General features: G+C 42.4%; 1 protein-coding gene across 7 annotated transcripts in view; it reads right to left on the bottom strand.

Annotated features, from left to right (window-relative positions):
* LOC147007731 (uncharacterized) overlaps positions 1-22,575 on the bottom strand; it is a 218,407-nt gene that overhangs the window by 30,798 nt on the left and 165,034 nt on the right. For all 7 annotated transcript variants that reach the window (XM_085866511.1, XM_085866515.1, XM_085866513.1 and 4 more), the window contains 7 exons: positions 22,219-22,437; positions 21,010-21,237; positions 15,010-15,129; positions 14,554-14,762; positions 13,972-14,041; positions 9,153-9,320; positions 614-730 (listed from right to left, as the gene is read on the bottom strand). In XM_085866511.1, coding sequence (XP_085722637.1) covers positions 614-730; positions 9,153-9,320; positions 13,972-14,041; positions 14,554-14,762; positions 15,010-15,129; positions 21,010-21,237; positions 22,219-22,437 — 1,131 coding nt within the window. The remainder of the gene's footprint in view (positions 1-613; positions 731-9,152; positions 9,321-13,971; positions 14,042-14,553; positions 14,763-15,009; positions 15,130-21,009; positions 21,238-22,218; positions 22,438-22,575) is intronic.

The following is a 22,575-nucleotide window of genomic DNA, read 5'->3' as shown; positions in this document are numbered from 1 at the left end:
GACTCAGTCCGGACAAAGTTGGCTGAGGGTGTGAATTCCCCGGTAGCTTCCCGCGTGGGTACTTAGGTATATTGAAGTTGGCAATTGACCCTATCCCACACGGTCGAATTATTGGCGATTCACAGTCCTAGAAGGACCTGTGACTCTTGGAGGTATCCGAGCATCACGATCAAAATACTGGGTGTTCGGTGGAGCCAACTCTACTGCTTCACCGAGTGGTTATGATTGCCGCCGATACCCGGCCCACAACAATTGGTAGTCAGGAGTGGGACCACGAACCCTCCGCCTCCACAACAAAATTTGCAGGACACCAATCACAACAATTGCTGTTCAGGAGCGGGGTTAGAACTCCTCCACCTCCACTAAATTCACGGGATTCGGATCAGGGGTGTACGGAGCAACCCCCCCTCCCCCCTCCCCGTTTCCCCCAAATTACGAGCGAGTCAAATTCATTCTCAACACGCAACATGGCAAGCTGTTTGGTGAAGTGTTGAATTCTTACTACATCCCTTCAAAAGATGGCTGATATAATACATTCCTTCCAACTGTACAAGATTACAAGTCATGGAAAATAAATACAATTAACACAGTTAAACATGATCTATTAACTCACATGATACTCCAAAATCATAGTAGAGAGTCTTTTCATCCGGGGGTTTGTCTCCATTAAATGGAATGACGGTTCCATTGCGGGCAACAAAATCATCCTTTTGATGCTTGTTAAACACACCTATGAAATAATGGAACAACAATTAAAATGCTTTTATATATTCAACTTCAATTTCTGATTTCAAACTGATAATTGTTTGTTCATGGATTGTGCTTGGGTGTTTTTGACTGGGCTCGGTTTTCCGAACATGATCAAATTATTGAGAGGTCCATCGTATCAATCCAAATGCTAACCATTTTCAAATAGTATGTTGGACTGCTGAAGAGTTGGGGTGTACATCGAGGTGGGGTGTCACCTGATAGGAGAATTTATGTGAGTAATTGATTTCTGTAGCTGACACTCTTTAGGCACAGGAACTGCCTGTTGATAGTGGTATCTTTGGGGCAAAATTGAAATTTATTTTCTGTTTAATTGTGGTACCTGGACACATATTATGATTTCATGCATGGAAGGTTAACAGTGCCTTTCTCCATTCAGGTAGAAGTTACCTTAACAAACATGGTATCATTGGATGGGTACATCAAATCACTTTCCAATGACTTCAAACACTTGACCCAACATAGATTTTGTAAGCACACGTATGCAAGGAAAGAATCCCCTCCCCCATAAAAGCCATTGAACTGTGTTGAAATATTTAGCTGAATGCAAAGGCCAATGTATCCCCAATAAAATGTATACCAAGGTTGGAAATCTAAATGTGTATGTGTTTTAAAAAAAAAAAAAAAGAAAACACACCTCAATTTGCAGACGGATGACAGTTTTGCATCTTCAATATAATTGGCAAACTTTTCTCCATTCTCATGGAAGGTACATTCGCAAACATGGAATCAATGGTTGGCTATTTCACTCTGCCTGGTGTTGGCTTAATGGTTCGGGTGATGGGCTTTGGATCTTAGGGTCCTGAGTTCAAATCCCGCTGAGCTGTTGAATTAATACCAGGTTGGGTTAACTCAGCCTCTCATATTTCCGAGGAGTGGCGACCCCTCCAGGATTGTGTCCAATAGCCAAGGAGACTGCTGAGGCAGCACCAATGCTCTGTACAGAGTGTGGTCCCAATCTCCTCTCCTCCTATTTCACTGAGCTTTCCAATGAGAAAAAACACTTGACCCAGCACACATTTTAGAAGCACATGTATGTTCGGAAGGAAAATCTACCCCATATCATGCAGATTTTAAAGGTTTCACTTTTCAATTCTCGTAATATTAAGATATTTGGTTGTTTAATAATATATGAAGCCTCTATCCCAAGGCCAATGTATCCACAGTAACATGCACATAGTTTTATAAATGTTTTGAAATTCCCACAAAACAATAAGGGTGAAAGCTTCTCAAGGTTTTGGAGTTGTCTGCCGTATGTACTGCAGTCGGTAATCACACTGAGTATGTGTATGTGTGTTTCATAAAGCATATCATTGTCTCTCTGCAAACTCCCCTCCCCCCAACCCCCCCTTTCTCTGACCCATCTTCATACAGTGCAGCAACCTTCTCCCACATATCCCAGTTATATCAGGTCAGGTATGGGAGCATGTGCCAGAACAACGGGTCGCTGTGTCCACTTTCCGCTGGTACTCACAGGGCCTCTGTCTGGCCATCCCCCACGCTGATGCTTGGGCCATCCCCATCTCCTTGAGATGCTGATCAACCTGCTGAAATGACAAGGCAAGTGCTCGGCCCATTGGCCTCCTCCATTCACAAGGCTCCCTTGGCAAGAGAATCTGGTGAGCAGTATAAACTTCAAGAAAATGAGCCACGTGTCCATACAGCCGCAGCTGATACTCACAAACTATGCAGGTAACAAATCTCAGTTGAGTCTCTCTCATGAACGGCTTGTTGGACACAAATTTCGACCAGCAATAGCCAAGGATTCTCCAAAGAGACCTGGTCCCAAAGGAATTCAGTCTCCATCTCAGATCCCTGGTCAGAGTCCAAGTCTCACATCCATAGAGCAAGACTGGAAGCACCAAGGACGTGAACTTTCATCTTTCATCTTTCAGACTCGGACTTTCATCCTCCAGCGCAGGTACTGACAGCGCCACACCCCATGATCCAGTGAATCCATGACTCCACAGGCCCAACCCAGATGTCTATTGACCTCTGGCTCACAGCCAGCAGAGACATGAATATCACTGCCAAGGTAAGTTAATCAATCAGTGACCTCAACTTTCAGCTCCAGTGAGCCCTTACTGTTCTTGTCCAGCTTGTTGCCGGCACAGCCCATCCAATTCAGTTTACATGGCTTGGGCGTCAGCCTGTACATGCTCCTGGCGGCTGGGATCACTGTCCAACTTGGCTTTGAGCTCACACACTCTCTCCCGAAGACTTTTCATCACTTTCTGGGTTTCGCTCCCGAAGGAATGCAGTTCAGTACGCAATGCCCTGTTCTCCTGGCGTAAGCTCTCCATCAGTAGAGATTCCTTACAAACGTCATCTTCCTCATCGATCTCCTTCTCGCCTCCAATCCAACAATCATCATCCAATGGTTTAGTCCCCAAGACACATTCCTCAACTTTAAACTCCCTCTCAAGTGGCACAATTTCTGAAGTATCCTTCTCAACCACTGGATCAATAGAAGTCTGACAAAGTCACGCACAAAGTTCAGCATTGTTATTATTACCAACTAGTCCAGTATTTTGGCAATAAACCTTTGTCATGCAGTTCATTCAGCTGTTTCTCCTCAACATCCCTTGTTGAAGAATCTATGGGTCTGACATCTGGGAGGGATTCCTGGGGCACATCAGCGATTGCAAGTTCATCCAATGAAAAATGCTGAACATCATCTTCATCACCAGAATCCCAACCATTCACACCAAGTGGGGGCATTTTCTCTTCAAAGCTTGCACTTGGCTCACTTTGCTTCGTTTCAAGATGAGCCTCTTGCTCAACTAACGGAGAGTTACAGCTGCTGCAACTCTCCTCCTCAACACATCCCTCCAATCCTGGCTCGACAAAACAAACTTCAGGACTTGCCTTTCTGTGAGTGCCCATTTCGGGAAGCAGTGCTTCAGGAAGATCACTTTCCTCATCCAGCAACTTCGCAACTTCAATGTCATTTTCCTTCACAGTATCCAATGTGTCACTCCCCACCGTACAATCATCAAAAAACATTTCTGTAGATCCACTCTCAATGACAGCTGTACCATCTCCGTTACAACAGTGAGAAGCACCAGACTCATCATAACCTTCCGCCTTGGCATCACTTCCACAAGATTCATAAACAGCGAGTAATTGGCCTTCACAACTATCATCAAAATCTGAACTCTGAGATTGGTTCTGGGAATTCATTTCAAAAACATCACTTTCGCACTGGTCCATTTGACTAGCATCCTGCTCTTCCTCTTGATATCCATCTGTGTCTCTTAAATCACCTTGCACATTTTCAAATGGGTCAATTCTCTCTCCAGAGTTTACATCAGGAAGCTCACCTTCAAAATGTTTCCGATCCGGTCACTTGCTCAGCACTTGGCATGCCAACATCACTGTCACTCTCCTCCACTACATGTCCTGCAAATGGTTCAAACATCGGCTCTGCCAAATCTGCTCGACCCTTTTCAGCAACATCCCCATTGTCAAAGTGCTGCAAGTCAAGTTTAACTTCGTACGAGTCAGTCAAGTTGAAGCATGGTCTCAACAGGACCATCCATATCACCTTTGAGCCTGACAGAAACTTTTGGTTCTGTCTCCTCTCCCTTTGTGGCAGATATTCAGCTGCTCCTGTGATGTCTCATCCATCCTTTCCCGAGTCAATTGTGGCTCCAACTCACTTTTATCAACCAATACCCGCTCTTTTTCTGTTACATGGGTTTCCAACAATTGCACAAAACCGCCACCCTGGCGTTTACAAAATTCCAATTCCTTTTCCCTGTGCTGCACCATGGTGTCCACACAGGCGTGATAGCCATCCAGGCCCTTAAATACTTCGTCAATTCTTTGAGTTGTTAACCCAATTTATTCTTTCAACTTTTCTCCCTTTCCTTTCACCGTTTTCGTCATTTCTTCGTGTCTTGCCTTACATTCCTCCTTCACGGCGCCCAATTCCCCTTTTGTTTCCTCCTGCCCCTTTTTCAATTCCTTCAATCTTTGTCTGAGTCCATCTACTTCTCGCTTAACCACTGTTATTTTGTTTGTCACTTCATCCTTCCGGTCTTCATCACAGTCCAAACACCTTCCACATTCTCCTTCACCCCGTTCATTTCCTCTTGTACCATTTTGATCTCATCTGCCATCCTCTGGTCCATCTTTTGTATTCCACCCTTTACGTCCTCCAACTCCGCCTTCAGCTCCCCTTGACCCGCCTTCATTTCCTCCCCGATTCCATCACCCGTCACTTGCATATCACTCCTCATTGTTTGCATATTCCCGTTCATATCACCCCTCAGCTGGTTTTGTCCTGTTTGTATATTCCCTTCTATTTTTTCCATCACTTCCCAGATCTGATCCATCTCAAATGGCTTTGGCGAGGCCGATCTGCTACAATTGCGTGTGGACCCCAGGGGAATCGCTATGTCCTCTGGGAGGGGAATTTGGTGGTGGGGGCCCCTGCTCGAGACGGGAAAACTTTAACCCGATGCTATTCAACCAGCTCCACCCTCGACTCGCTTACTTCATTCCATCTACCTTCCCTGCGAACCGCCATCTTGTACACGTCCTCCATTTCCCACACACATTTAATCTCCGAAGGAAAAAAAAATCTTTCCCTTCAATTTCCAAGCATTCTTTTCTCCCGACACCAATTATCGTGATCAACAGTTTCATGTCCCCTGTGAAATGTTGTTCAGAGTTCGAATCCTGAGTCAGGGGGTTCATATCCCACTCATGATCAACAAATGTTGCGGGTCTGGCGGTTAGTTTAATCCCCCGACTCAATAGTGCTGGATAAACAGTTAACACCGACCAGGTCGGATCCCCGAGCGGTTTTCCTTTGAGGCGGAATCGTGATCCTCAGAGATTATGGTGCGTGCGGGAGGGGCAGGGGCGGCACAAGGACGTACCTGACGGAAGCACAGCACAAGGGTTTTATACTCGAACCCACGACAGATACATGGACACCAGGAACTTAAAATAAACACAGTAATTTTATGAAAATAGAAATATTTACAAGGGAAATAATTCAAAATGTAATAAAATTATGTGAAGTAAATTAAGGTCTAAAGTTGAGGTGCCTCTACACACGGACTTTAATATAGACAAGGGGAAAACGAAACAAAAGAAAATCCTCCCTTTATTATGGCATTTAGCTTTGTCCAGAGATGGTATTTATTGAATGTTGGGATCGAGCCGCATCGTCCTGCGTGGGAAGATGCACCCAAAAATGGTGCCGAGCCACTCTCTGGGCGGTAAATGTATGTGAGGAAATTTGTGAAGAGGTATTCAACACCAGGGTCAGGAATCGCCATGCAGCCTCCTCATTGATCGCGCTTGCCGACGCCGCTGCTCTGTGCAGAATGGCGCCATTCCCTTCGGTGATATACCCGAGGCTTCGAGGTCCGTCTCTCATGACTCCGCCGGGAGTAAAATGGCCAACATCTTGCTCCACCACGCGAGCCAATTCACTTCAGCATGAATACAAGAATTGTGCCGTCTTCTTCATGCATCGAAGGAAAGCCACCCATAATGTCCTGATCTTACATGCCATCTCCAAGCTTCCTCGTCTCTCAACCGCGTCCCTCACACCAAACTCAACCCAACAAAACCAACTCCTCTTCCTCCTTGCTTCTGAAACGTACACACTTCTCAGTTCAGCCAAACAGTCAATGAGTAGCGTCTTTCTCAGCACGTGGGCAAATTTACAGCACAACACAAGAATCACGCAGCCATTTTGAAATGCCAAGAGGAGAGCAAAGCGAGATCCTCCATCCCAGTCATGTTCCTCTCACAACTACTCAACCCAACAAAACCATCTCCTCTTCCTCCTCGCTTCTGACGATACACCCATCAACCATCCACCTCCAGGTGTGGCTTGTTGGCACGAAAACCGGGAAGACAGGGCTTCTCGCCTGCTCGGCTTGCTTGTTGTTATGGTTGTTGTTATAAAAATGCTATTCCTGTTATTGCTGGCTTGTAAATGCAAAAACTTAGGAAAAGGTCACAGGAGGAAATTACATACTGGGGGAAATTGGACTTAATCCCGATCTAATTAAAACCGCACCATCCCCCGTGTGGTGACAAGTAACACTAAAGCTCACAGTTTCCCCAATTAGTTTACATAAAGATGTCTCCTACATGTCTACGGACCAAGCAACTCATTTCAATCTGAATTTTCAGATGGAATTCCTCCATATACCCCCACAACCATGACAATACGTTGAATTTGGAAGAAATCCCATTGTGCCCTCATCAAAAACCGCTGAACTCCGGCAGTTTCTCTGTCGGTTTGATCACTCAAGGAGGATTTCCTTCATTGGTTGTCAAGTGGAACCAAAAAGAACAGACTATGAGACAGTCACGTGATGTATGGACTGGAAAGGTTTGTGCATGCTTTGAAGTGTTGCAAGCAGGTCACGACATACTCATTGGAAAGCTCATAGAAACAGCCATCCAATGATTCCATGTTTGTTCATGTATCTTCTATGAGAATGGAGGAAAGTTTGCAAATCATATTAGAGATGCAAAACTGTAATCCTTCTGCAACATGAAGTGTGGTTTTGTTTTTCTATTATTTAATAACATTATTTAACAACACATTGAAATTTCCAGCATGTATATGCATCTCATTGGGGATACATTGGCCATTGCATTCAGCGAAATATTCCAACACAGGTCCCATAATCCTTTCATTACAACAGTGGAAAGGGAAAATTTTCTTCAAAACTGCATGAAATTTATGGGTTTTCCAGGAATATGTGTGCTCACAAAATCTATGTTGGGTCAAATGTTTGTCGTCACTGGAAAGCTATTTGATGTACCTATCCAATGATACCATGTTTGTTCAGGTGGCTTCCACCTGAATGGAGAAAGGCACTGTTAATCTAGCATGAATAAAAAAAATGTCAAAAAGTGTCTGAAACAGACAAAAATGACAATTTTGCCCTGGAGATTTTTCTTTTTTGGAAACACTGTCGAGGCTCGAATGTAATGAGAGCGAACACACATAATGCACACAACAAGAGGAGCAGGAGACAAGAGGGGTGGGAGAGGCAAGGAAAAAACAGTGGGTAACAGTCATGAGGAGATCTGTGGAAGGGAGAGGGATGGGGCAGGGTACACAGGGTAAATAATATGGACACTACAGGGACTTTCAGGTCCTTACACGGCAGGGACTTTCAGGAAGGAAAGCAGGGAATTAAAAGGATGTGGGTTTGGGGTAGATCAGCCAGGGTAGATAAGATCATTGTTTTTCTACCCCTGCTAATGATGAGGGAAGATAAGAGATGGTGGTGAACAGCTGTTTTGAAGACCTTGAGGGAAGAATGGGATTGAAGAGAGCGTGGGAGTTTGTTCCAAAGGTGGGAAAAAGAGGAATGAAAGAGTGAAGGTGAGCAGTGATTCTTGATTTTGGTAGTTGTACCAGAAGTGGGATGCTGATGGACCTTGAGCACCCTGCGGAAATATGGTGCGGACATATCGCAGACAGAGTTTGGGGGGGGGTGAGGCCATAGAGGAGATAGTCGAAGACAAAGACCACCGACCTGCCTGTGGTGAGAGTGTGAGAGACCCAAATACTCAGCTTCATCACAGGAGATATAAATGATCCGTAATGCCTTGGTTTCCACAGCGTGAAACCGAGAAAGGTGAGAGGCAGGAGCACCAGCACAGAGGGGAGAGTAGTACTTAATCAGTGAGATGGCATGATCACCAAGCAGATCCTGTACGCAGAGATTGTCAACTACAAAAGTCTCCTACTCACATAACTTCCCCTTTCAGGTGACACCCCACCTCCATGTACGCCCCAATTTCACATCCTCAAGGGAGTGCAAAGAGGACAAATGAAAACTGCACTAAATGGCCATGGGAATATAATTTATATCACTTGGGTTAAGCAGTGAAATTAATTTAATCGTTGTTTCTTTTAAAAACAGAGGTACAGTTTTTTTATTCAACCATGACGGTGCATAAAGGTCTTTGTCAAAGTTTTCCTTCGACAAGGAGAGGAATCCAAAATCCAAATCCATTGGGACCATACTCTGTACAGAGCATCGGTGCTGCCGAAAAAGACTCCTGGGCTATTGGGTACAATCCTGGACTGGTCACCACTCCGACGCAGGATACTCGAATGGCTCAATAATCCCAGCAAGCTGGTACTCATTTTGCTGACCTCGGAAGGATGACAGGCAGAGTCAACCACACCCGGTATTAATTCAACAGTCAAGGGGGATTTGAACTCAGGTTCCTAGGATCCCAAGCCCACCACCCAAACCATTAAGCCAACACCATGCATTTAGGAATCGTGTAATTGGTATTCAAAATAAATCAAGAAACAGTATTTTGTTCAAATATCATTATGACATTGGAAGTTTAAGCATTTCAAAACTATTTAATGCACATACCGAGCAGACCACGGGTTTTATTGTAGAAGTCTGAGGAGAGACTAATGGTGAACTGGAGAGCAGCGGCTTCAGCAGTGACGTTGATCGAAGCACCGCTTGGAAAGGAGACCATAACAGCACTTGGTACTGGACGCCAAAATAACGTCTCATTCATCGGAACTTGCTCATCTACAGGAAAGATTAAAATTCACGATGTAAGAGAATGAAGTTCATTTAGTTTGTAATGAAAAATGGATAGTCCCCACCCCCTGTGACAAGGTCAGAGAAAGGGGGACATTGAAATGAGCTCCAACCGACTGACCGATTATCCTCATCCCAACCATTCTCTTTCCACCCCAACCCCTTCCCTCCGGACTCCCAACCCACCCCTTCCCCTCCCTTCTCCCACCCCACCCCACCACACCCAATCCCCTTCCTCTCCACCCCACCCTTTCCTCCTCTGACCTCCTCTCACCCCATCCCCCATCCCTCTGGACTCTCACTAAACCACTTCCCCCAAACAAATCCCACCCCTATTTCCTCCAACCCCACCCCTCGCTCCGGAAAAATCACATCAGACGACACCGTGGCACCACGTGACACCACTTTGTACTTTGATCCATTGACCAGTTATTAAAAATAGTGGCAACACCCCTGGGTGCTCACCTGGAAGCAGCTGGATAACAAAATCAGAGAACCAGTGGTAGGAGTGGATGAGCCACAAAATATGTAACAGAAAAAGTAAATACCTCTGGATTTTTTTTTTAATGCCGTGAAAAAACTTTGGTACATCATGGGTGATGAAGTTTATGGCAAAGTTTCATCGAAATTGTGTGTGTGTGGTTTCGAAAAATAAAGTAAATGCATATTGGGGGGGAGGGGGAAACCTCCCCTGTCCCCCACCCACCCGTAGATCCCCTGTGAAGTGTTTGTGGACGGACGGACAGACTGACGTGCCATCCCATAAGCTCCGTGAAACTTCGGATGGGGCAACAGAGGCGACTGCGACATCTCTCGCGACCTCTCGCGACCTCTCGCGACCTCTCGCGACCTCTCGCGACCTCTCTCTCTCTCTCTCTCTCTCTCTCTCTCTCTCTCTCTCTCTCTCTCTCTCTCTCTCTCTCTCTCTCTCTCTCTCTCTCTCTCTCTCTCTCTCTCTCTCTCTCTCTAGCATGAATTAACACAGTACAGTGTTGCACGGGGTAGAGCAGGTGACAGAACTGCGTATGTAATACCTCGTCGTTCACGTCGCCTTACCACGCCACTCACTTGGCACTGCCACATCGAACAAAGACGTGTGCGAACCTGAACCCAATCACTTCAGAGAATTTTGAGAAGGAGGGATCTTCTTCTTTTTTTAAGTTTTGTGGAATTTTCAGAGCTGCAAGCCTCTATAAATGTCACGTGAACGAAGGAGCTTTTAGTTAATTCAAAATACATTATGGATTTCCCGCTCTCTTTTAAAAATCTCAGATCCACCTTACAGAGTCGGGAATGCTTCTGGTTCAAATGGCCGAGAATGTTCAGCAGATCCGACACGCCAATCCCCACCTCTTTCATACTTTGTAATAGAAACAATCTGGGTCCGTCACAGAGAGGGAATTAAAAAACAGATGGTTCAAACCAAGCAGCTTGTAGAGCGCTCACCAAGTGCCTTAAGCACTCAAGCAAGCAATGTATCGCCATGGCTTTCAAACAACAGTTGATAAGGAATGGCTGGCTTGTCAGCGATTATCAATCTATCTATAATTCCAGCAATGGCTGGCTTGTCAGCGATTATCAATCTATCTATAATTCCAGCAATGGCTGGCTTGTCAGCGATTATCAATCTATCTATAATTCCAGCAATCTGTGTGTGTGTCTGTCTGTCTGTCTGTCTGTATGCGACCGCCGTTTCTCGACGACCGCCGGTCTGATCTGATTGAAACTTGCCAGGAATATTGCCGGGGACCCGCGGATGTGCCTTTTCAAGGTTTGATATCAATTGGACGAGCGGTTCCCAAGTTATGGCCATTTTATTGCTTTTTTCAATGTTGGAAAGGTGTATATACCGCAGCTGAAGTGTCGTTCCACCTTATCATGCCATTTTTCCCCAAAGATATCTCAGAATAATGATAACAGCATTTTAATAATAATAATAATAATAGCACAATAATTGGCAGTAATAAAAAGAATAACCTGATACAATGACCAATGTCTGTCAACCAATAACGACCTATATATTGTCTGTCAACCAATAATGACCAATAACCTCTGTCAACCAATGACAGGACACGGTGCTATGACATCACGAATGACGTCACAATTAATGTTTGTTTATTTATTTATTTATTTTTGCACAATTGACATCACAATTCTTCTTCTTCGTTTGGTATGATGTCACAATCGACATTGGGGACCTGAGTATGTGCCTTTTCAAGGTTTGATATCATTCTTCATCCGTTTCAGCTGTTTCCCAAGTGTTTACCAAGGTTTGAAAGCTGTTTTTTTTCCCAAAGTTTCAATTAATTGTTCAAATTATTAATTAATCCCAATGATTGAATTTTCCCAAGGGTAATAGCTTTTTCCCAAGGGTTTGAAAGCTGTTTTTTCCCAAGGTTTGAATTAATTATTGTTCTTGGTCGACATTTGTGAATACATTTACAGAGAGAGGGGCGAGAGAGGAGGGGGAGGGGAGGGGGGAAAGAGGAGGGGAGAGAGGAGGGCGAGAGAGGGGGGCAAGAGAGGAGGCGAGAGAGGGGCGAGAGAGGGGGCGAGAGAGGGGGCGAGAGAGGGGGGCGAGAGGGGCCGTCACAATTCAAGAGAGGGGAGAGAGGAGGGGGCGAGAGATGGGGGAGGTGAGAGTGGGGGCGAGAGAGAGGGGCGATAGAGGAGGGGGAGAGAGGAGGGGGGGAGAGAGGAGGAGTGAGACTAGGGGGAGAGAGGGGGGGCGAGAGAGAGGGGCGTCACAATTCTTCTTCTTCTTCTTCGTTGATATGACGTCACAATTGACATTGGGGACCTGAGTATGTTTCACAGGTGTTTCCCAAGTTATGGCCATTTATGATACGGTTGGTCCGATCTAATTGAAAAAATTCCCCAATGCAGTCGTTGTTTACGAGAGTGAAGGAATGAAGCTGCACATACAGGCCCGCACTAGTGTATACAACGAGATGTAGGGATGAAGATCAGCGATCAATGATGATCGATGTACACAGTGATTCATCGGTATGAAGCTCGATCGTATAGAAACAGTTACGACCCGTTGCAAGGCAAGGCATGTTTGAATAGGCTGAATCAAAATGGCGGCGAAGATCCCTGTGAGGCAGTGAAGTTGGCCTGAACAAGGAAAAGCCTTTCATAGAGGGAAGCCGTTAATTATTACCTCCGCCACCAAAGGTGGAAGGAGGTTATGTTTTCACCCCTGTCTGTCTGTTTGTTTGTCTGGCTGTGTGCAGGATATCTTCTGTGCGACAATGATAAATTGATTCAATTTTGGTGAAGATCCGGATACGATAATTATTTAATTTTCCAAGTCATTCTTCACCATTGAGAGATAGGGCCAAAAATGATACATAGCATGATATTTCAAAACATGTAATGGGCCCGATATGTTCTCGTGGATCAGGCGTTGCATGGCAGAGGTACATGCTCTACCGAGTGCCCTTCCAGTTAATTTGTTTTTCTTTTGAATTTCTAACCCTTACCATCAGCCATTACCTCACCCTGGCAAATTATATAGCTCAGCTGCCTTCCAAAGCCAGCCGGAATTTGGGGGTCATCCATCATTCTGAGACTTTCCTTGAAAACTCATTTCCACGAACAGCCCACAATGCTTTTCCTTCGCTGAATGGAGAACTGCTCTACCTTCTGGGCTGGCACCCCATCATCACATCTGTCTTTCCTGGAATTCTAACTTCTTGTCATCTTCTGCAATGAGGCCAAAGCACAACGTTCTTACATCCCAGACAGGTTTGGTGGATGTTTATATTGTTAATTCTTTTTTTTTGCCTCTTCCCCAGTCTTGTCTTCAAGTGGGGTGTTTAAATTTACCCAAATACCCAGTTTTCATTCATACACTCCCTTGGAATTTCCTTCATGTGCATGCAAAGTTTGGGGCCGCTAGGTTTCATGGTTTTGGACGTATCGAAGAGTCACACTGACACACACACACACACACACACACACACACACACACACACACACACACACACACACACACACACACACACACACACACACACACTGACTGACTGAAACACTGACATATATTATCATAAAAAAACTAGAAGCACCCGCGTCGAAGGACAGACGCACACATGCAGGCACGCCGAGACCGAGCTCCTCTTATATATTACATGATAATTATAGATAGTCGTAAAGACATGGGGAAGGGAGGAGGGAGAGTGTTGAAGAGATCATGTTAACATAAGACATGATAGTCAATATATAACAACATATTCTTTGGTGAATGTCCCTGATAGTCTTGCTGTACTTTTTGCACTAACTTTTAATAACTGTTGATTCAGATATTTAAGAAGCAAGTACATTTCTTTTAAGCCTTGTTCACCATTCATTTAGGCTCTGAATTTACTTTGTCGGTGAAGTTATAATCACATGTTTTTACAATGAAACTAATCAAATTGACATTAACATCCCTTTACAATTAACTCTCACATTTCACACATCAGCAATGCCTCTGCAACTTTCTTGTGTTTCTCTTTCTTCATCCTCCATTGCACACATGTCCATTCATTCCATTCACATCCATCCATGAAGGAGTTGTGATGACATGTACAGGCTATATGTTGCAATCTCACACTCAAAGTTACATATTTTGTGTTCATTGCATTTATTTTACCTGTGACGTTGAATGAATGTCCATCCAAGAAAATTATTGTGCTATCATCTCCACTCATTCTCCATTCCACCTTGAAAAAAAACGTAACGCAATAATTTTGACAAGGTTAGGGAACAAAAGCACAAAATCTTGCCACCAGCTTTGCATTGTGAGGTGGAGTATTACTTGCAAAGAGCAGAGGAGTTGTGAAACTTGTGAAATATTCTTCTAAATTTGACTCTCTTAGACAAGGACAAGGAAATACATGAAAAAAAAATCACAAAAATATCAGCACACAAAAGTTATCCATCCAGCTGATCTCGCAAAATCAATCCAACAGTTGAACTCAAACAGAAGATACTCCAGTCAAAACACCAATGATCACAATGATCATTGATTCAAAGGGAACAGTTAAACCAATGTTATATGCAAACCTCATTGGGAACCATGGCTTATTATGCACTTGCAAGGTTTACTCTGTACAATAGGGTTAAGTTCGTTGACATCCCTCTCTTTTTATGTCTTCGCCTGAGAAGGTTGAAAGTTCTTTTTATGGTTATAAGATGGTGATTGGTTGATGACGCATCACATTTTCTTACTTACTGTTGGTCCATCGCCTTCTTTTGCTGCCAAAGTTACAAAGTTCGTGGCCGAGAGGTTTTGAAATGGCCCGGCCTGTTGGGTGCGTCCATGTATTTTCAGCAGGGCACCCGTGGTGGTATTCGCATGCAGGATGATAAAATCACCAAGACCATTGAAGGTGTAGCTTACTCCGTCGAGAGTAATCAAGTGTGGATCTCCAAAGACAGCGGCTGGTTAGAAACATCAATTAAAACCATGTTCTCGAAATTCTCGTCATTCATAAAATCACAAGATCGTAATGCATCGCTTGTGAATTAAAATGCAAAGGCAGCATGATATTTCATTGTTTTTCTCATCCCACTAAGCTGACTGAGTAAAAGTTATACATGTGATTATAATCCGTTTTGCTTTAAATACTGACTGTAAATTAATTCTGTGAACAAAAAACAATTTTAAAGTTTGAACAGAAGTACTTACTGAAAATAAATGGTGTGTAGTTAATGCAGAAGTCACTTGGGCGCCTTTGGACATAGTATTCACAAAATTCCAAATTGCCAGAACGGAGACAGCAGTTCTCATGGGGATGCACGTCACTTTCTGCAAAGAAAATGATCATTTCTCCACATCCAGTTACCTTATTATCGTCTATCGAGGTCATCATGTGAATTTAAAATGTTAATGACACGGACTAACTAGTTTGTGATTCCAGCCCACACACTGTGGTACTCTATTTGATTGAATTTGCCTACCGAAGATAAACGCACTGAAGGTAAAGATATCCAGACTGATACATTTATACAAAATAATAACCAGGCGAGCGCGCACGCACGCATGCACACACAGGAAAGAAGAGAGCAGGGTTGCGGAATCGAAAAGAGCAGGGATGCGTCAGGAAAATGGTACAGGGTGATTTTTTTAAAAATTCAAGAACCATAAATCATTTGCATACACTAAAAACGATATCAGATAGGAACCTAATATTTTACGTAAATGTAGCCTAATGTCAAAGAAAGACATGATGTGACCCACCTAACTGATTACCTGAAATGAAGTGCTGAAAGTGTCCACCACCATGTTTCGTGCACAAATGGAATTCTCCACTTTCTCTGGTGTAACAACACTTGGCTGGTGCACATACTTTTTAACTCTCACACAGCCTGTTTCGTTGAACTGCTTCACCAGTTTCCATATAACTGATTTTGAAGGTTTCTTTAAATGCAATTTGACATTCTCTTAATTCCCTGAAGGATGCATTCTTGATGTAATGTTCGACGAGAAACACATGTTCTTCCACAGAGAGCATCATGGCGTGACTGAGTGAAAACTGTCAAACGTCACTGCTGGGTTAAACGTCACTGATAACTCTAAGGATCATATTATGTCTTTCTGTAATGTTCGGCTCCATCTACGCAAAATATTAGCTTCCTACCAGATATAGTTTTAGTGAATCGGAATTATTTAAGGTTCTCAAATAAAATTAAATAAAACCACCCTGTATAATCAGCAATACTATTAGAATATTTCAAATTTAAACAAATACAAAATGATGACACAAAAAATCCAGAATTTTCTTTTTCTGGCACGACGTTTGGGGGAGGGAGGGGATGTGGGAGGCTTTTGGCTGCTCCATGTACCAGGGTGACCAGTACAAGTGATCACATTCACAGAATATAACTTGTGGAACATGCCCAACTGAATGGTGTAATAATAACATTTCTTAACAACTTCCTTTGTTTATTGTTCATGGAAGAGGGCCAAAAAAATTAACAGTGAGCTTTCTTAACTAATTTTCAAGTCTTCGTCAGTTTACAATTTTATCCGTAAATACACTTGCATCTCAGATAGATAAAAAATTAATTGCTGTGCAATTTTGGACACAAATTGTGACATTAAAAGTGTTATTTCAACATCATATCTGTGATTTGTGATGTTTCAGTTTGTGATGACTTTAGTTGTCATCAGTTGAAATCGAAAATATTTGAGCGAAGTTTTGTGGAGCATGCACGTGATGTAAAATTTCAGCAGTTCTTATTTACTGTTTTGGAGATGGAAAGCAAAAGGTATGATCTATTCACGTCTGTGCATCCGGCTTTGTACTGTCCTAGCTTTTGACAGGTATGGTAATCAACGACAAATTATTCAGGAACGATCGAAAGGAGAAATGTGTTAAAAAAAAATTCAAAAAGTTTCTTTGATTTTGCATTTCGGCCTGTCACATATGCAGCCATTTGTGACATTTATTTGTATATGTGTGTGACATTTTTTGTATGCAAATCTAAGCTCACGTAGAAAAGAGATCATAAATATGAAATATCATGATGAAAATTTCATCACACATGTGTGTCATTTTTTGGATATGGATTTGTGCATAATTTCAGTTCTGCTGGATTTGGCTTTCTTGAGTGACCAGATATATGACAACATAAAAAAATGTGCACTTTGTGATAAAAGCAAGACACCTGACAGGGTCATAGATAAACCGACAATAAACATTTTCAGGAAGGGAGCAAATCTGGAATTCCCCTATTATGGCAGCCATCTTTGATTTCAAAATGTCTGACAACAACAAATTCACACCTAAAATATGAGGGTTGATTAAAGTGAACGTTCCCAGATTTTTTGGAAAAGAACTATATTAATGAGCCAAAAACCTGATTATGTTACGTTACAATGTTGTATGCCTTTTTCATTTTTTTGTAAACAATGTCAAGGCTCGTATGAGAGCTAACACACAGAACGTACAACAAGGGGAGCAGGAGAGAGAAGGACAAAACAGTGTGGAACAGAGACATTTGGAGATCTGTGGAAGAGAGAGGGATGGGGTGGGGAACGTGGGGTAAACAAGATGAACACCACAGGGACTTTCAGGTCCTTAAACGACAGGGACTTTCAGGAAGGAAAGCAAGGAATTTGAAGGAGGTGAGTTTGGGCTGGATTAGCGGGGGTAGGAAAGTTTGTGGTTTTGGACGGGGAAAGATAAGAGATGGTGGTGAACAGTTGTTTTGAAAACCTGGAGGGAAGAGTGGGATTGAAGAGAGTGTGGGAATTTGTTCCAAAGGTGGGGAAAAAGAGGAATGAAAGAGTTAAGGTGAGCAGTGATTTTTGATTTTGGTCGGTTTACCAGAAGGGGTTGCTGGCGGACCTTGAGCACCCTGCGGAAATATATGGGGGGGGGGACATACCTCAGACAGAGCAGGGGGGTGCAGGAACAGAGAGAAGATGGTAGAAGATAGAAAGACCACTGACCTGCCTGCGGTGATTGAGGAGATACCAATGATCATAAATACCTTGGTTTCCACAGCGTGAAGCCGAGAAAGGTTAGAGGAGTGAGCACCAGCCCAGAGGAGAGAGCAGTACTCCATCAGGCTGTAGATGAAAGCTTTATCTGTGATCAGAAGCTCAGGTGTGCTCAGAAAGAACTTTGCATGATGGAGGATGCCCAGTGAGTGACTGGCTTTGGAGGCCAGCTTGGAAATATGGCTTTCCCAGAAAAGATCATGGCAGATAGTGAGACACAAAAGCTTGAATGAAAGGACTTCAAGAGGATTGTTGAGAAAGTAGATGGGAGGGTTTTCCAGATGGTCCTTTCAGAGAGACATTGTGAGAGTCTGAGATTTGTCAAGGTTGAAAGACATGTTCCACGTATTGGGCCAGCTTGTGATTTTATTCACATCTGCAGAGAGTGAAGAGGCTGCTGCTTGCCGATCTGAGGGATGACAGATAGTACAGCAGAGGGTGGAGTCATCAGCAAAGAGATAAAAAGGATTTTTCATTGAGAGTTGCAAGATTACATGTGAGGGTTTGCAAGCTATATTTGTCCTCTCTTGATTACATGTGAATTCCCAGGTGAACAGCATGTTATCGGAATGCGGACCATACAGCTGAGGACGACAATGCACACCAATACCCAGAATAATTTCTTCATACTTTGATCCCATCGGTATCACCACCACCTTTGTTTAACCTCAAGGTTGGGATAAGTGTGATGCTGCTCCACAATTTTGATCAATGTTTCTATTTTGTGGTCATTGTGATACATCACGGTACACCATCATGCAATTACAAGACAATGTCATTGTAGTGGAGCTGGTGACTGTGGTTCATAAAGGAAAGCAACTGTTCATTCCACACATTGCTATTTCACCTTTGGAGGACATTTTTCCATTCAAAATGGTACTTCGGCAACTTCCAATCCATCCTTGCTTTGCCGTGATGGCGAACAAGTCACAAGAAGTCCTTCAAGAGGGTTGGAGTCTTCATCACGACAGGCATTTTCTGACATGGGCAGCGTTATGGAGCAAAAAAAGTCGAGTGCGCAATAAACACAAGAATAAATTAAAGCCCTTGATGAACATCATAAGAAAATAAATCACATATTAAGGCAATGTTGTTGACACAGAGGTTTTGTAATAAATCAGACTTTCATGTGTATTCTACATTTCATGTGTCCAATCTATTCAACATACTTGAGTTACATTTGTATTCAATCCTTTTTGCCTTAAATATACATTTTAGGGATTATGTTCAGTCGCTAAGCCGATTATGCTTTGGACTCAAGTGCAAAAAAAATCTGGAGGAATTAATTAGCTTGGCGTATTGGGTGGTCGCGAGATGACCGTTATTCTCAGGTTTTCCGTCTGTCTGTATGTATGTAATGCACAGCTCTGGAGGCCAGAGGAGTCAACCGATTTTGATGAAACTTGACTGGTTCTTGACTTGACTTGACTAGGTTCATACCAGGATCATTCAAACTTGACTAGGTTCATACCAGGATCTAGTTGTATTATTTTGAGCACCGTTGCTATGGGTGCCACCATTGCTTAGCAACGGGACTTTGAAATTTTTGAAAAAAATCCGAAAAATATTTTTATATATATTTTTTTCGAAAATCAAAAATCGGCTTCCGCGCTTTTATGTGCACTTCAACCTCTTTGTCAAAAGTTTTCAGCCCGATCCGTCAAAAACTGCATGACGAGTATGGAATTATATAGCGACCGCCCATGTCGCCTACCGGCTTGTTTCCAAGGCTGCCTACAATTACAAAAGTAATAATAACAATCACGATAATTGCATAATAAGATAAACATTATTAAAAAATAAAAATTATAAAAACAAGGAGAAAATGACATAAAATGTCAGAGTCACTGGTTTTATTAATTTTGCTGTTCTGAGTTAAAGGGCTCGCCCAAATTTACAAGATGTATATGTATGCGCAACTGACTTGAGCGGTCATGTAACATTGAAGATTGCATAAGATTGGGTTATTTGGTCATTAATATTAATGATGTGGTCACATAGTTATATTATGTAATATAGGTGGTCACGTGACATGTATGATGTTTTTGATTGGAATGTAAATTTTGCACAGAAGGGATTCAATGTTCATATATTTTGGGGGAGATGTGCTGAATTACACAAACAGTATAACATTTAATAATATTTATTAATGTACATAAGAAATTCTACAATTGTGGACAATAGAAAATTGTCGTTCAGTTGAAAATGCTGTCTGATCAGTTTTTGTGAACTGTACTTAAAGGTGTTTGGGGTGAAATTGAAAATAGTAATCAGAATTTTTTTTAAATATTCATTAAAGATGTTTCATGGTGACAGGTATGAAAAAAATAGAACAAGATCAGTAAATAAATGTCTGAGGACGTGTTCAATACTGTTTTTTTTTTTTACAACTAAAATGGCCACCAGTCTACCAGAAGGCTATCTTTGTTCAGATCACAAAGTAAAGTGTGGAGCATGTGTATGCCATCATTTACTGTGATTGTGCCAAGTTTGAACAAAATCGGACCATGCATGTCTGAGAAATCGTTGGGGACACGTTTAAGTAACAAAATGGCTTCCAGTCAGCCATCTTGGATCTGATCTCAAAACAAAATGATACAGGTATGTAAGCCATCATTCCTTAAATGTGTGCCAAGTTTGAACAGTAAAATGCATGAACGATAAATGGTTGAGGATGTGTTCAACATCTGGTTTTTACAAATAAAATGGCCGCCAGTCGGCCATCTTTGAACAAATCGCAAAACAAAATAATATGCATTTGTATACCATCACTTGTTGTCATTGTACCAAGTTTGAACAAAATTGGTCCAAATATGTACGAGATATGGCGGCGGACGAACGCATGGACAGACAGACAGACGGACAAGACCCAATCCAGAAGCCACAGTTTCGGACAAAGTCCAACGGGGGCTAATAAGTTACATAAAGATGAATGCCTGTAAATTAGTTAGTTTGATCCTGCCATCCCCGTTTTGGGACATCGGGCAGCGCCTGTAAATTACAAAACAATATTCTGGAGATACAACAAAACCACCTTTCAGTTTTATCCTTAGCTTTAATTATATTAACTAAATAGCATGGAAAGATAAAAGAAAAACATGTTGAAAATGATTCCAGAATAAAAATTGTGGTACGATCATGTGAGAGATAATTTGATCCCACAAAACAATGAGCACTTACCGTAATACTTTTCTCGTTGTTCCATCAACCAATGTTCCCTTTGATTACTGATGAAGGTTCTGATCCAACCTGTCCTGCTGTTCCAAATCCATTGGAAAGGTTGATTCCAAGGAGTGGGTAAGAACCTTTCAATCCTTCCAGTTAAAATGCTTCCCCAGCGGTTATAATAGCATCGTATTCCACTTCCCCTCCAGTTGGACCATTGGCTTTGCAATATCCATCGTGTTCCTGTGAATAGAAATTCATTATAATCTAACGTCTACACTTAACTGATCCAGCTATATTTGACCACTCTTGATTATATGTGAGGATTGCAACTGCCATGTCATGTCGCTAGTGACCACTCTTGATTATATGTGAGGATTGCAACTGCCATGTCATGTCGCTAGGAGGAGAAAGTATTTCCCATAAAGTGCATTTGAATCAGTGAAATATAAAGAGAGTTTTCAAGAGAAATTGAAAGTTTGTTTATGTAAACCAGGGACAATGTAAAATACAGGGCACTGACATGGTTTCGTCATCACTGGGACAAAAAAAAATTATATGAAAAGTTAAATGCAATTCCATGATATCAAATTCACATTTTATCAGCAGTGTGGTATTCGTTCAGGCTTCTGGTTGCATCATTATCAAAGCACGGCTAAGCAGCTGATGCTGTGTATTTGGGAAGGAATTTTGAATGAAGACAGGGTACTGGCACATAATAGCCAACATTTTTGAAAAGCACAAAGGGAGCTTCACCATCCACCAGTTAATACTTGCAGAAGGAACAGCCGGCTTATTTTAGAGATGCCATAACATACTCCGAAGGGTCAATGAAGATCGGCAAGTTTTGCTGATTAATACAATATATACACTATAATATAAACCGTTGTGGTCAATAATGAGGGAATTTGTGCAATTTGTTTGTCGTTTTATAGATTTACATTCAACCTTTGTATACACACCATCTTCGAAACAACGAAAGGCCCTGTAACCTTTTATCAAAACAATATAATGCTTTACAACTGTGTGTATGGAGAGCAGAATGAAAACCGAGGTTACAGCATTTTAAACCGATTTTTGAGTTCACATTCCCAAGCTGTTGGAATCCAGATCTCAATAAAGAATACAATTCTTTCTATTTGAGCGATTGCACAGTCATGTCTTTGCTTTGCTTGTTTAATCAAATGTCGATATCCCACAGACATTGGATGTGCAAGCTCCCACCTGGAACATTAGGTTCATGGAATCCAAACTGGTGTATGGTACTTCCAGACACAAAACGAGGATCAGAGAGTCCCTGTTCCCAGGTGCAAGGGCACGGAGAATTCCAAAACTGGAGCCAGGGAGAGTAATCGTGCGAATACCAGTTCCAACATTCTTGACGTGGGTTCTTAAACGAAGCTTGATGATTTTCCAACCTGAATGCCCAACGACCCTCAGCCTCTGTAAACGTCAAGAAAACACAAATGCTTTGGTAAACATAGTATTTTCACTTGAGAATAGAAATAAATCTGTGGGGTTTTTTAAATGAGAGGAGCAGCATATACAATACACACTGCCAGCATCTAATATATAAATAAT

This window comes from Eptatretus burgeri, unplaced genomic scaffold (genome assembly GCF_056783735.1).
Source record: "Eptatretus burgeri isolate ZD-2024b unplaced genomic scaffold, Ebu_testis_v1 Ebu_testis_scaffold_34, whole genome shotgun sequence".
Lineage (NCBI taxonomy): Eukaryota > Metazoa > Chordata > Myxini > Myxiniformes > Myxinidae > Eptatretus > Eptatretus burgeri.
The sequence above is the reverse complement of the archived record's forward strand: the minus strand, read 5'-3'. Positions and strand labels throughout refer to the sequence as shown.